General features: G+C 52.1%; 2 protein-coding genes across 4 annotated transcripts; one reads left to right on the forward strand and one right to left on the reverse strand.

The window, feature by feature from the left end:
* Window positions 1-2718: 2718 nt before the first annotated feature.
* LOC131092691 (chymotrypsin-C-like) lies at window positions 2719-4717 on the forward strand. The gene is made up of 7 exons (XM_058039518.1): window positions 2719-2771; window positions 2888-2979; window positions 3068-3165; window positions 3247-3340; window positions 3416-3590; window positions 3672-3817; window positions 4399-4717. Exons 1-7 carry the CDS (start codon window positions 2732-2734, stop codon window positions 4621-4623), a joined length of 870 nt encoding a protein of 289 aa, XP_057895501.1. The 5' UTR covers window positions 2719-2731; the 3' UTR covers window positions 4624-4717.
* On the reverse strand, window positions 4013-14754 carry CASP9 (caspase 9). 3 transcript variants are annotated; one of them, XR_009115513.1, is made up of 12 exons: window positions 12125-12587; window positions 11004-11223; window positions 10549-10629; window positions 10357-10388; window positions 9653-9829; window positions 8890-8979; window positions 8075-8222; window positions 7549-7728; window positions 7261-7370; window positions 6465-6637; window positions 5887-6063; window positions 4013-4479 (listed from the first exon to the last, which is right to left on the reverse strand). XR_009115513.1 is itself a non-coding variant. In XM_058039517.1 (10 exons), exons 2-10 carry the CDS (start codon window positions 11098-11100, stop codon window positions 6545-6547), a joined length of 1008 nt encoding a protein of 335 aa, XP_057895500.1. In that variant the 5' UTR covers window positions 11101-11223; window positions 14747-14754; the 3' UTR covers window positions 6070-6544. The 3 variants fall into 3 exon arrangements, 2 of the variants coding, with proteins under 2 accessions (XP_057895500.1, XP_057895499.1); XM_058039517.1 differs by lacking the exons at window positions 4013-4479; window positions 5887-6063; window positions 12125-12587 and adding an exon at window positions 14747-14754 and having other exon boundaries at window positions 6070-6637; XM_058039516.1 differs by lacking the exons at window positions 4013-4479; window positions 5887-6063 and having other exon boundaries at window positions 6070-6637.
* Between the last annotated feature and the right edge of the window lie 76 nt (window positions 14755-14830).

The following is a 14830-nucleotide window of genomic DNA, read 5'->3' on the forward strand; positions in this document are numbered from 1 at the left end:
ACAGGTGATTGTGGGCCCAGATACAGTTCTCTCACCACCACGATCTCTTGGGTTTCTGTGGTTGAAATGGCTCCCAAGGTATTAGAAAGTCTCTTTTTTCCCAACCCGTGACCGAAGAAGTCGGGATTCGTCAGTTCTGCTTTTCAAGGTTATTTTCTCTTATCTGTTACATTCCTCTGACCTGCTGAGATCTGTCAAGCAGATCAGTTCATGCCACACTGACCGCCCTTGGGGTGATGTTAGCTTTTTATACTAAGAACTTTATTTACAATAATTTTCCAATACCTATCACCTATGTTAGACAGTCTGTCTCTATTCTAAACAAATCAAACAGTGTCACCATCAGAGCAGAAGATGGAGGACAAGAAGAAGGACAAGACATGCCCAGATCCCTCCATCTTGCCTCCTGAACCCCCATTCTGAATCACCAAAATTCTACTTTTTCACACTGTGACAAATTAACTGTCATTCTACTCGAACTCTTGTGGCTTGTAAATCTTCATACAAAGTTGGTAATTGTTTCCATGGGATAAAATTGAAGGCACAGGTGTTTTTGACTCCGTGCCAATATCTCTAAGCCCCCTGTCAGGGTCTCAAGCCATCCAGGGCAGCCAGAGGAACATCCTGGGTTCTGACAAAGATGAGTTCAAGGGGCTCACCGACTGCTGCCATTGAGGCCAGTTCATTTCCTCACATGGAGGCACAAATTGTCAGCGATGGAGAGAGACAGGGAGACTGACTCGGTGATCAGAATCCGATTAGATTGTGACATACAAACACTTGTATACTATTTTAGGGAGACTAGTTATGTGTACTACAATGATTAAGTTAAAATCACATACACTAACTTATGTGTGAAAAATGCATATTTTGTGATTGGCTTTTTGCAAATATTGAAATGAATATTATATGTGTTATGTTAGAAAGTTATGCTGTAATAATTTCTTTAAGTAGTGTGTTAAATATAGTTTTAGGTTATAACATAATGTTAAAATAGAAACTATTATATGTAAGATACTTTTTTTAAGAGAGGACTCACACCAAGATAGCAGCCACAGGACACCTAAATCTTTCAGAGAAAAATAATTCATTGCTCTCTTATCAGAAGAAACAAACTTCTTCCTGTCTTGCTCAGTTCTGAAGACACCATTAGGATTAAGAGGAAGAAGTTGAAACTGACCAGACAGAATCCTTTGTTTGAATGGAATTTATGCATCATGTATGAGGTGTATGAATATGCAATAGGTTATTTCTTTTAAGGGTTAATCCTTTGTTAACAGGTGTCCTTTTTCAGGCTTATTTTGCCCAGAAAGAGGTACCTGGACTGTCTGTAACACTTTGTTTTTATTATCTTGTATTGTCCTAATCCCAATTGTTCAAATTTTTATTACTCTAACTATATTACTATTTTTTAAACCATTTTATTCCTATTAAACTTTTAAACTTCTATAAACAAGTGATTGGTGTTTTTCACATATGAATATAACAGCATCTCTTGCTTACAGAGTTGAATGGGATTTCCTTTTTCTGGTAAAGCCATCTGATGGAATCCTACTGCAATCTAGGTCTAATTTTCAAAGTTCCTTTTGCTTTTGCCAAGGCATCCTGTAATCAAATCTCTTATGTTAACTAGGTCTGAAAGCCATCTTCTGTCTTGTGTCTCCTAACATCCCAATAGGGAAGAGTGCAGGGTCACCTTTCCTAAAAGAAAACAGGTCCAAGGGACATGGGATCAGCACCACCTGTACACCCAGGAGCTCTGCGCAGAAGTAGCAACACAGAACAGGGCCATGGGGAAAGGGGCACATGTGCCACTGAGTTCTTGGAAAACCTTGGGCAGAGGCCAGGCCATTCCATCCACATCCTGGCTCCTGCTGGACCCCCTTAGGGTGCTTGGCTGGCCCTGGCTCCCTCTGGCAGAAGTAGCCACACATGACCAGGTGCTCTTCTCCAGCCACATGTGGGCATTGGCCCCCACCACTGTCCTGGGGCACCCACCACCAACCAAAGATACAAAAATACAAAAAGAACACCCAAAAATAAACTTCTACAGTTATCTTCAAGCCATAATCACAACAATCTAAAGTGAAAACATAAAGGAAAGCAAAAACCACCCAAATCGTCACACATTTGGCAGTCATACATGGAATGGGCACTCACCCCCAGGCTTTCCTGAGCACAGAACGTTCCACCAGCACCCACGATGATGCCACAGCCAAGGCAGCAGCGAGGAACAAGCACCCAGACATGCCAAGGATGGGTACACAAGGTGAACAAACACTGACAGGACTCAGAGATACCCAGCAATAAGCATTTCAGGACAGGGAGCACCTTATTCCTGGGGGACTGAGGGGCTGGGGACAGAGACTGTCCTGGGGAAGTCACTGCTCAGGGCTGGGGGCCCCTCACTGACAGCATCATGGGTGGGAGGCTGGCCCAGGAGGGAGTGACCCTGTGCCCCAGCAGGGACCCTGCCCCTTCCCAGAGCAGTGCCAGGTGTCCCCACCATTTCCCAGCATGGTGCCAGCACATGAGGGGCAGATGTGGCCATTCCCAGGCAGGACCATGAGTGTGATAAGAGGGGGCAAGGGGGCTGAGGAGCCCCTGTGTCCACAGCGTGGGACAGTCCCCATGTGTCAGCAGCAGGCAGGGACACTCCAAGGTCCCCAGCAGTTCAGACACTATAAGAGGGGTGAGTGGCCCCACCACAGCACCTTTGCTCAACCCAACCATGCTGGGAGCCATCTGTCTCGTCGTGCTGCTGGGCTACGGTAGGTGCAGGGCATGGGGAAGGGTCAGGGCAGGGAGAACAGGACCGTGACACCTGCCCTGGCCCTGGGCATGGGCACAGGCAGCCTCTGATATCCCTTTGTCGGGTGTCCCACAGCCTACGGATGCGGTCAGCCGGCCGTGCCACCACAGCTGAGCTCCCGTGTGGTGGGCGGTGAAGACGCTGTAGCCCACAGCTGGCCATGGCAGGTGAGGGGCACAGGGACAGCAATGGGTACAGGGATGGGTACAGGGATGGGGACATTCCTGCTCTGACCCTGTGCCTCTGCCCTCGCAGATCTCACTGCAGTACAGTCGCTCTGGATCCTGGAGCCACACTTGTGGTGGGACCCTCATTGCCCCCCAGTGGGTGCTGACAGCTGCCCACTGCATCAGGTGGGTGTTGGGGTGCTGGGGGGCATCTGTGCCATGCAGCTAAGATATCTGTGGGACTGACACTCCCTCTCTCCCTGGCAGCTCTTCAAAGACCTATCGTGTGGTGCTGGGCAAGCAGAACCTGTCAGAGGATGACGAGCCTGGTTCTGTGGCCGTGGCTGTGGAGAAGACAATTGTCCACGAGAAATGAAACTCTATCCTTATCATGTAGGGATGGAATATATCCAGGAGTGGGCGGGGGGCAACAAAGCTGGGGACCGCTGTCTCATGGTTGATGTCCCCCTGTAGCAACGACATTGCCCTGGTCAAGCTGGCAGAGGAGGTGCAGGAGACTGACACCGTCCGTGCCGCCTGCCTGCCGGCTGCTGACAAGATCCTGTCCAACAACTACCCCTGCTATGTCACCGGCTGGGGACGCGTCAGGAGTAAGTGGGATGTCCCCGGATGGTCCCCAGGGGTCCCCGGGCAGGGGGTGTGCAGAGTGTGAAGTGTGACTGTCCTTGCAGCCAACGGGCCCCTGGCTGATGCCCTGCAGCAGGCTCTGCTGCCCGTGGTGGACTATGAGACCTGCTCCAAGTGGGACTGGTGGGGCAGCACTGTAAAGAAGACCATGGTGTGCGCCGGCGGCGATGGCATCGTCTCTGGATGCAACGTGAGTGTGGGCACTGCTGGGTGGCACCTGCCCCCAGGCCAGAGTAGGATTGAGTGTGGTGCTGGAGCAGTGCAGGGCAACAGGTTCCATGAGAAGCACAGGAGGGGAGGGGAAGGAGCTGCAGTGGAGTGTTGGAATAAATCAGCCAAGACTCCATTTTCTTCATGCAGAAAGTGAATTCTTTATCCACAAAACTCATATTTATAGGAAATATCAGAAGGCACTGTGTTAAACCTAGTTGGTCAGCAATAAAGTGAAATTCAGGTCACTGGCTGGTAAGCACTATTGAATAAGTCTACCAAATTTTCTCTCTCTAGATATGTTTCCATTTTCCCTTTGTGGGTTCTCATGGGACAAATCTTATTGTTTACAGAGGTGCATTTGTTTTTCACCCTCAGCATAGATTGTTGGGTTAAAGGAACTTCTCATTCACAAAATAGCTTAGTTGCACTCAGAAGAAATGACAGGCCAGCTTTGGCAATTTTATAATTCTTCCACCTGTCTATGACAGTGGTGGGTCCTATGTGGGGTGCGCCAACTGGGTGCCCAGGACTCATGGCCCACACTGTCTGTCTGCACAGGGTGATTCTGGGGGCCCCCTGAACTGCCAGCGCGAAGATGGGATCTGGGAGGTCGAGGGCATCGTCAGCTTCGGCTCCGGCCTGAAATGCAACATGAAAAACAAGCCGACAGTCTTCACCCGGGTGTCTGCCTACATTGACTGGATCAACGAGGTGGGTGCCCCTTCCTCCTGCCCTCTGCAGGTTGGCCACACTGCCCCTGCCCTGCCAGAGGTCTCACCATGAGCCTCCCCGTGTCTTTCTTTGGCAGAAAATGAGCGCGAACTGAGGACACAGCATGGAGCACAAGTACTGACTGTGATAAAAGCAATACTGCTAAGCTGGTCTCGTGTGGTTCTTTCAAGGGGACACGATGGAGCAGAACCAGGGGGCTGCACCTTGTGGTCCTGGGCTTCTGCCTGTGTGCTGGGGACAGCCCCCACGTTGTGCAGTGAGGCTGGGCAGGCTCCTGGGGAGCCTAAAGTGGGCAGAGATCCCCCACAAGTTACTTCCAGCTATTGTAGATCCATGGCCATCACCAAGCCAAAGGGTTCAAAGCTTGACTGGTGGTTTGATGGGAGAGTGGCTGGAAAGTGGCCTGGTGGTCCTGGGGGGGTCTCTAGCAAACTTGGGGAGGGGCTATAGGGCACCTAGTTGGCCCAAGGAGTTTTTAGGTGTCTTGGCAGGTGCTGGGGTGTTTCAGGGGATCTTGCTGGTAACTTGATGGCAGCAGATTTATAATGGGGGTGTTGAGGTAACTGGGTTGGTCCTGGGGGTCATTCCACAGCCCCACCACACTCCCTCCACCACCTGTGCTGCCAGAGTGCTCCACTCTGTTCTCATCTCTGCCGAGGATGCCCTGGGGAAGGAGCAGCCACTGCAGTCCATGTCATGGAAAGGAGAGGGACGAGGCTGAGCCATCTGTACCCAAAGTCACCCCCACCCCAGTCCCAGTACTTTCTTAGTGAGGGAAGCAGGGAAATAAACAAGGGAAGAGTGGAGGGTCACCTTTCCTGAAGGAGAACAGGTCCAGGGGAGATGGGATCAGCCCTGGGATCACCTGCACACCCAGATGCTCTGTACAAAACTGGGTAACATGGGACAGGACAGCCCAGAGCCCCACTCCCCTGGGGGATGGAGAAAGGGAACAGAGAAGGAGACAACCATGAGTTCTCACAAACACCTGAGCACAGGCAAGGCCACCACAGCCACACCCCAGCTCTAGCTGGACCCTCCTTGGGGTGCTCAGGGCAGCCCAGGCTTCCTCCTGCAGCACCCTCAGGGCACCTGAAATGCTCCCACAGGAGTGTGGAAATACTCAATGACTGCAAAAGCAGATTGGATATTCCCAGGTTCCAAATCCCCAAGCACCCCTCAGCACAGACCTACCCTAAGGCCTCTGCACCTCCCAAGGGTGGCTCCAAGGATGCTTTTCCCCCTCAAAATCCAACACAGATGCAGGATTTCTGACCCAAGGCCATCATGGTAGCAGCTCCTTAAGAACTTTACCTCAGCACTGGTATTTCAATGAATCCTCAGCAGTTTCCTGTAGTAACTCCCAACTGACTCCTCAAAAGGATCAGGATCATAGGCTGGCACAGCCACATTGGTAATGACCAGACAGAGCAGCACAGACATGAGTGAAGGTTCCTACTCTTCCCACTTCAGAGGAGCCTTCAGGAGGTGCTGAAATGGCAATGAGGAGATGGAACAGACAAGGGAATACAGCTAAAGATTTGCTCTTTAATTGCATTTATTAGAAACACTGACTGCAAAACTCATCCCATTTCACTTGAACATCAGACCCTGGTCCCCTCAATCAGTTACCTGGACAGCACAGGACACAAATACCATGATCAGCAAAGAAAAACCCTCTGAGGCCGAGTGTGGCCATGTCAGGGTGAGCCGGAAGTGCTCTCCTCTGGCTCTGTTCTCCAGCAAAGGGACTTCCTGCTCCATCCACATTTCCCATTGGAACAGCACAATCTCCCTCTCATCTCCACTGCATGGCAAAGCCAACGCTTGTGGAACACATTTCTCCAGACAAACATCTGGACACACAGACAAAATCCACAGGGAGCACTGACACCAAGTCGTGGTGGGCACAGATTTCATTCAGCCACAGGAAGAATCTCCAGTGCTTGGCAGGGGGCTCGGAGCCCATGTGTCAGCGGCACATGAAGAAGAATTTTTTACGGAGGAAATTGAAACATCCCGGGATCTGCTTGTACCTCCCCTTGGCAGAGACAGCGTGTGCCACCTGGGAACAGAAGAGAGGCTGAGGAATGGGATGCTCTCCCCATCCCTGGGAATCAATGGCTGCCATGCCAAGGTGGCCAAAGAAGCACCGCAACAACCAGAAAACAACAACAAGGTGATTCTGTACATCCTCTCTCCCTCCACACTAGACTTTTCTCCTACCCATGGAGAACAGAAAAAGTATCTGGGGCACCTACACTTTTACACAACTTTGGCAATATTGAGTCAACAAGGCAAACAAAGAAAGATGTTTATCAGCCAGACTTATTCCATAGCCCTGTGCACTGTGCTCCTCCAACCCCAGGACAAGCTTACAGGAGCACCCAAATCCCATCAGCTTGGATAGGACAAGCCAAGACATTTTTAGCAAATTCTTCAGAAGGATTAAAGCCTGTATTGCCAAGATTACTTCTCACTGGAGAAGCCTCCAATGATTTTTGGTAGATTGAGGCTAGACACTTTCCTTGTAACTAAACCTCTCTGAAGTACCTCCAATGAGCCCATCCCTAAACTCAACACTCAATATCCTCACTGCTTTTTTGAGTATAGGCCTCCATGCCTCAACTGATCACACCCCTGACTATTTCCTTCATCAGCAAAAAGCAGAACAAAAAAGACATTTACCCTCACTAACATGCTGAGCAGGTCTTCCGAATGGGCATACTGCTCCAGCACACTGTCCAGCGTTTCCACATACCACGAGCCACTTGACTTCTCCCTCCAGGAGACAAAACCTTCAAAGAAAGAAGGAGAATGTTATGCCAAAACCCATCTGCTGTTCTCACCCCAACAAGCTCATAGTGCTCTAACATAGCTCAGTTATCCTGAACTGCCCCTATCTTTGGCCATGAAACTCCAACTGTTTTACGAATTCCCCCATGCTCAGAAAAGGATTTGCACAGGCTGTTTCACCTGGAAAAGTTGAGTAGGAAACCAAGATGTCACTAGGTGTGGGCAAACTGGCAATGGCATCAGGCTCATCCATGTTATCTGATGAAACCAGAAACGGGGTCGCATCCGATTCCAAGGAACTCCCAGGAGCTTCCTCTTCAGGGGAATCACAATCCACTACAAAGCCTTGATCCCTTTGTTCTGAAAAAAGCAGCAACAAGACAGCTCCTGACGTCCATTCCACCCAAGAGATTCACAGCTGTACATTAAGAAAAGATGGGGAAAGAAAAGGAAAAAGGCCCTAGAACAAAGTAAGGCTTTTTGGCCATTCGGCAGCACTGGTTGAGTCAAAGTCATTGGTAGTTTATACAAAATTCCTCACTGTGTGTGAAGAGCTGGAGTGGCCTCTCAACAAATAAAAAAAGAGGTAGCTGGTGTGAGTAAACAGTTGGAGAGAGAGGCAATCAATGAACAGAAAGGGAGCCAAAGCCACAGCCTGACCACATCTCCGCAGCCCAACGCTACCGGAGCCAACACAAAGATTCACCTCCACCACAGGCCTGGATGAAGAACAGTTTGGGTTTTCCTCTCAAACTCGGGCAATTGGACCCATTGAAATAGTTCACAATCTTTTCTATGGGAATGGGTTTTCCATCCGTTCCATAAACGCCTCCAGGAAACTGAATATGGCTCGTCTGCAAGAGGAAAATGCAGGAGCTAGTGACAGGGAAGGCAAGGCCCGTTCCAAGGGGGCCCATTTCCCATCAGGTGCTTCATGGTATAAAGGTACCAGAACAAATCCTGGTGTTTGTGGGAATCCCTGTGGCCAAGTCAGGGTGAGGGGACATCCAGGGACATTTGAAATGCACTAAAACCCAGAAATCCAACTTCTGTTATCCAACTCATATCCCACATCCTCCAGCAAAGGAGTTCTTCATCCTTCGGTACAATGGGCACATACCATACACCATTTTCCTAAGAATGCTCCTCCTCATCCTTTAGGAACTGACTTGGAATAAAGAGGCTTTATTGCTAATAGCATCTCCCAGTCAGAGCTGGAGAATGGGAAGGACTGAATCACCACAACATGAGGCTGACTGGGACCTCCCTGCAGCTCCAAATTATTAGCCCCAACTTCCAAAATGGAAAATACTTGTTCACTGGCACCATTGGATCAGACCACATCAGAGAAGCTCCTGTTTTCTTTAACACAGAATAATGGTGTAACTCTTTGAAATGCACTGCAATGGCAGAACAAAGTTTTGACAGACCACTTCCCTCTCACCTTGTGTGAGACCACAGGACAGGGAATTAACCCTTTCCCACAGCAAAGGAACAAAGGGAGAGATGGGACAAACCCACCTGACAGCCATGGGAAAGGATCACCACAATGCAGCAGGCCAAAGCACTGTGGTCCTGCCGAGACAGCTTCAGCAGCTCCAACACCATTTCCTGTGTAGAAAACATCACAAAGAGAGTCTTTTGAATCACATGTCAGCCACAGGTTACTGCCAGGCCCTGTTCTAACTGCACTGCCATGGATCCTGTCAATCTCTGCCACAGGATAACATGAGCCCAGAGTACAGCCATTGGCAGAGAGTGAGAGTTTCTGCATCTCTGCCCTCATTTAACACTGGCTGCTTTAATCACACAGATTTCTCACCTCTCTATACTCTTTACAACACAGCACCACAAACCAAAGCACATTTCCACATGATTTATCTGATGAAATCCACTGTTTCTGACCGGGAGCTGGTGGGTGAGCAAAGAACCATATTTATTTTCAGGTGATCAAGTTCCCTCCAACACTCCCAGTAACAGCCAAGGATGGCACAGACAGACATGACACAACTGTTCAAGCTATCCCAAAAACACAGCCTCACCAAATCCCTACAAATTCCAATGAGGATTCAACATTCATGCAGAAGGACAAAAATGTGCAAGGTCCTCTCCCCATCTGCAATTGCAGAGCAACAATAAAGTAAGAGGATGCAAGTGGTTCATTGTTTCTTTGTGGGAGGTTTTTGGTGTGCTGCCAACACAAGACACATCCCCTAAAGCATTCCCATTGCTTCCAGGGGCTGACCTCTCATCCCTCGTGTCAGCAGGACACACCCAGGCTCACCTGAGCTTTCAGATCCCGCCGGGTCAGGACGGTGAAGCGCAAGGCCCTGAAGCGCCTCTCCAGCTTCTCACAGTCAATGTCAGAGCCCTCTCGGGTGGACAGACCCGAGTCTCTGGAGAAATTGACGTTATTGAGGATCAGGCAGTGTCCACATGGATCTGCTTTCAGCTCATAATCCTGGCAGGGACAAGTTACAATTAAACTCCTTCTTATTCCAAGTGCTTGCTGGCTAATCCAGCAGGATACAACGCCAGTGAGGAATGGGAGTCCTTAAAGTGGCTCATTTCACAGCTTTTCAATTACTCTAGTCCTAGGGATGGGTAGAAGCACCCTTTCTCCACACACATCTCCTCATCGGCAGCTGGAAACAAGAAACAACCCACTAAACTGGGAAAAGCCTTTGTGGAAAACCAGCTGCTGCTTTATTTGTAGCATGTCCAACAGCAAGTTGAAATTTCTGGGAAAATTTTCTAGGCATCATCATCAAACCTCACCAAAAGGAGCCAAGTATTTGTGTTATCACTGTGGTAATCTTAAGGAGGATCTGGCTAATGACTGATCCACTCTGAAACCATCAGCCCTGTTACAGCCTTGGAGCAATTGCTCAGGTATGACAAAGTGAGAACCAGCTCCTCCAGACATATTTTCTGGAGTCACCCATGAGGCACAGAGCTTTTGCAATTTTAGCCTTCTCAAATACTAACCTGGTCACGCCTCCTCTTGTCAACAGCAGAACCTATGACACAAAACAGGCACAGGATTCAGCTCATCACACTCCACAAGAAGATCACACTCCTAAAGTTTGCATCTTTCCCAACACATATGAATTTCCCCTTCCCACACACTGGAAATGAGCCTTTGGCATGCTGTGGCTCTAGGAGTGGAATGTGGCTTACCTCGGGCTGGCACAGGAGGCATTCGAGGTCTTTCACTCTCGGCTTGCACTGGGATAGACAAACGTTCATGAGGGGTCACATCTGTAATGGCATGGGATAAAAACACAGATGATGAGTCCAAGCTCAAAAGGTTCCATGGCTGAAAAGCAGGACATACAGGCTGCCCCGAGAGGCTGTGGAGGCCCCACACTGGCAGTGTTCAAGACCAAGTTGGACAGGGCTTGCAGCAACCTGGAATAGTGGAAGGTGTCTCTGCCCAGGACAGGGGATGGAATGAGATGAGCTTTAGGGTACTTTCCAACTCAAACCATTCTAGAATTCCATTATTCTTCCAACAGTCCCCTCTACCAGCATAATAAAAATCATGACTTCCTAGACTCTTACCCACAGTGAGAGGGATCCCAGCTGCCACCCCCCATGCTGTTTGCCAAAAACAGCACACCCTCAGCACTGACTTTTACGCTGTTTTTCCTCCCGCAGCTCCAGCTCCACGGGCCGCAGGTCCGGCAGCTGCAGTGGCACCGGCCGGGATTCGCACTCCTGGATCAGCATCTCAGCGAGGTCGCCCTGCCCGGTGTCCCGCAGGATGGAGAGGAAGGCAGGGAAAGCCTGCTTCCCTCGAGTCTCCAGGTCAATGATCAGCTGCCGGGCTTGCTCCGCTCGGCTGCCAGCGCTCTGCAGAGGAGAAAAACCCCAGAGCAGGGGTTTGTGCAGTGCCTGGGCAGCCCTTCCAACCACTCTGAGCAGGGAAATGTGGGATCCACACCCAGGACAGGGACACGGGGTAAACAACAGCAAAATGAGTGGAAATAGCCAGAGACCCCCACCAGACCCCCAGCCCTGACCTCCCTCCAACAACAATGGTCACCACTGGGACACCCAGCCTGATGAGGGGTCTAGAGGGAATGGGGGAGAGGGAGCACCCCAAATCTGGCCCCTGGGGACAAAAAGGCACCCCTGGGCTGTCACCAGTGTGTAAGATGGGGTAAAAACACTCCCAGACCTGTCACCTGTAACCAAGGGGGGAAACAACAACACCTTAAGGGTGTCATCAGTTTGGGAAGGGGACACAAAGAGAAACCCCTACACCTGGCACTGGCCAGAGCGGGACAAGTGGCGGGGGTGGGGGGGGGGGGGGGTGATTCTCAAACATCTGCATAAGGACCAATGCCAGGCCTTGTCATCAGAGTGAGGGGACACAGGGCCATCCCTTTGGGCCTGTCACCAGGACTAAAGGGACATGGAGCTCCCCTATGAGCTTGTCACCAGAGTGAGGGGACCTGGACAGGACAGTCCCTCCCACATCTGTCACTAGAGTGAGGGGACTTGGGGGCCATCCCCCTGACCTGTCATTGGGCTCCGGGGACATGGGTTCCTCCTTTGGGCCCAAGAGGACACAGAGCCACCCCTCTCAGGCCTGTCACCAGGGTTAGGCGACATGGGGGCCACCCTTCAGTCCTGTCACCAGGGCTCAGGGGATGCAGGAGCTACCCCGCCATGCCCGTCCCCGGCTCTCAGGAAACACGGACCTTCCCCGGGCCACCCCCGGTGCTCAGTGTCCCGCTCCCCGGCCCACCTGCAGCTCCTCCAGCATTGGCCGGGTGAAGAGCCCGCGCTGCTCCAGCGGGTCCCAGAGCGGCTCCACCCGCAGCGCCGCCACCAGCCGGGCCCGCCCGCGCCGCAGCGCCCGCCGCTGCTGCTCCTCCATGGCCCCGGAGCCTGGGCTGCCACAGCCGTGCTCTGCCCGGGACCGCCGCTCAATGCCCGGACACACCGCCGCTCAATGCCCGGACACACCGCCGCTCAATGCATGAACACACCGCCGCTCAATGCCCGGACACACCGCCGCTCAATGCCCGGACACACCGCCGCTCAATGCATGAACACACCGCCGCTCAATGCCCGGAGGCGCCGCTCAGCCCCGGAGCCGCCGCCGGTCCCTTCCTGACGCCGCCGCTCAATGCCCGGACCCACCGCCGGTCCCTTCCCGGACTTGCTGCTCTGCCCCGCACCGGCCCCTCTGCCTCAGACCCACCGCCAGCCCCTTCCCGGAGCCGCCGCTCTGCCCCGGAACCGCAGATCTGCCCCGGAACCGCAGCTCGCTGCCCGGAAGCGCCACCGCCTCCGAGTTCCAGAATCACACACGGACTCAGGCTCAAGAGCCCTGCCGTGGTCCAGAAGGGTCATCCCAGAGCGAACGGAACACGATTCCGTCCTTTTCTGTTTTGGTGTTTTGTTAGGTTTTTTTAAAATATCTCCAGGGATGAACACTCCACGCCCTCTCTAGGCGGTGTGTCACCCGCACAGCAAAGTTCTTCCTCATGTTCAGATGGAACTTCCTGTACATCAGTTCCTGTCAGTTGTTCTTGTGCCATTGCTGGGCCCCCCGGAGAAGAGGCTGAGCCCTCCCTGCAGACAGGGACAGACAGGACGGGGATGAGGACCTCTCAAGGCAGAATAGCCCCTGCTCCCTCAGCCTTTCCTCAGCAAGGAGATGCTCCGGGTGAGGAGCCCAGGGCTGGACACAGCACTCAGCTGTGCCCCCCAGGGCTGGGCAGAGGGACACAGGGGCAGGGTCACTCCCTGACATGCTGCCAGTGCTCCTCCCAGTGCACCCCAGGGACCCCAGGACACTCTGCTGGCTCCAGGACAGCTCAGTGACCATGGGACCCCAGGTCCTCCCTGCAGAGATGCTCCAGCAGGTCACCCCTGCCTGTGCTGGTACTTGGGGCTGTTCCTCCCCAGGGGCAGGACCTGCATTGCCCCTGTTGAGCACCATTAGGTTTCTCTTTGTCTAATTCTCCAGCCTCCCAAAATACTGCTGAATGGGAGCACAGCCTTCAGGTGGATCAGCCACTTCCCCAGTTCCATATCATCACCAAACCTGCTGAAGGGTACATTCCGTCAGTCTGTCCAGGTCGTTGATAAACAAGTTGATTAAGACTGGACTACTGGACCCAGTATAGATCTTTGGGGAAGCCACTTGAAGTCTTTGACTGCAGATTTCCAAGTGGATGATGCCCTCTGAGCTCTGCCACCCAGACAGCCCTTGATCCACCTCACCACCCATTCATCCAACACACATTCCCTAAGCCAGCTGTGGTGGGTTAAGCTGAGCAGGGAATTAGGCACTACGCAGCTCCTTGCTCAACTCCCCCCTTCTCTTCTCCTCCCACCCTGTGGAATGGGAAGGAGAATCAAAGTAAAACTTGCATGTTGAGAAAATAACAGTTTAATAATTGAAAATAAAGTAAAATACAGTAGTAATGGTAGATTATAACAACAACAACAATAATAATAATAACAACGATAATAAAGGGGAAAACAAGTGATGCACAATGCAGTTGCTCCCCATCCACTGACTGATGTCAGATCCCCTTCCTGAACCCAGACCAGCTCCTTCCCAGTCACTCCCCCCAGCTGATACACTGGGCATTCTGTGGTGTGGAATATCCCTTTGGCCAGTTCAGGTCACCTGTCCCATCTGTGCTCCCTCCCCGTTTCCTTAGTGAACCTCCTCACTGCCAGAGCATGGGACAAGAAAGAAGTCTTTGACTTTGGATAAGCACAATTTAGCAAGAACCCAAAACAGACTCACAGAACATGCTGACTTGGAGGGGACTCAGATGGATCATCGAGTCCCAGTCCTGCAGAGGACACCCCAGGAGTCACATCATGTCCTCTGGAGCTCCTTGAACTCAGACAGGCTCTGTGCTGTGCCCATTCGCTGGGGAGCCTGTTCAGTGCTCGACCACCCTCCGAGGGAAGAACCTTTTCCTAACATCCAGCCTAACCCTGCCCTGACAGAGCTCCAGCCATTCCCAGCCATTCCAGCTGTCACTGTCACCAGAGCAGAGATCAGTGTCTGTCTCTCCACGTCCCCTCAGAGGAAGCTGTAACTGGGATGAGTCTCCCCTCAGTCTCCTCCAGCTGAACAGACCAAGTGCCTTCAGCCGCTCCTCCTCCCCTCAAGACTCTTCACCAGCTTCTCTGCCCTCCTCTGGACGCTAACACCTTAATATCCTTCTTATATTGCGGTGCCCACACCTGCCCTCAATATCCCAGGTGAGGCCGCCCCAGCGCAGAGCAGAGCGGGACAATCCCCTCCCCGGCCCGATGCCCCCCAGGACACGGCTGCCACCATCCCCATTCCGAACCCACGGCACGGCACTGCCGCAGCCCCTCCGCAGGCCCTCACCTCCGAGCGCGCCGCCGGCAGCCCCGGTCTCCCGGAAGAGCTCGGTCTCCATGGGGACGGCGGGCGGGCGCGCCGGAAGCGGCG

The sequence above is a fragment of the Melospiza georgiana genome, chromosome 22 (genome assembly GCF_028018845.1).
Source record: "Melospiza georgiana isolate bMelGeo1 chromosome 22, bMelGeo1.pri, whole genome shotgun sequence".
NCBI lineage: Eukaryota > Metazoa > Chordata > Aves > Passeriformes > Passerellidae > Melospiza > Melospiza georgiana.

What these genes read in the sequence shown, in the direction of transcription:
- LOC131092691 (XM_058039518.1), top strand. Translation starts at nt 2,732, where the DNA reads ATGCTGGGAGCCATCTGTCTCGTCGTGCTGCTGGGCTACG. An exon ending in CGTCGTGCTGCTGGGCTACG is followed by an intron (nt 2,772 to 2,887) that starts GTAGGTGCAGGG and finishes GGTGTCCCACAG; the next exon opens with CCTACGGATGCGGTCAGCCG. An exon ending in ACAGCTGCCCACTGCATCAG is followed by an intron (nt 3,166 to 3,246) that starts GTGGGTGTTGGG and finishes TCTCCCTGGCAG; the next exon opens with CTCTTCAAAGACCTATCGTG.
- CASP9 (XM_058039516.1), bottom strand. Translation starts at nt 12,256, where the DNA reads ATGGAGGAGCAGCAGCGGCGGGCGCTGCGGCGCGGGCGGGCCCGGCTG. An exon ending in TCCTTTCCCATGGCTGTCAG is followed by an intron (nt 8,223 to 8,889) that starts GTGGGTTTGTCC and finishes TTCCTCTTGCAG; the next exon opens with ACGAGCCATATTCAGTTTCC. An exon ending in CATCCAGGCCTGTGGTGGAG is followed by an intron (nt 7,729 to 8,074) that starts GTGAATCTTTGT and finishes TGCTTTTTTCAG; the next exon opens with AACAAAGGGATCAAGGCTTT.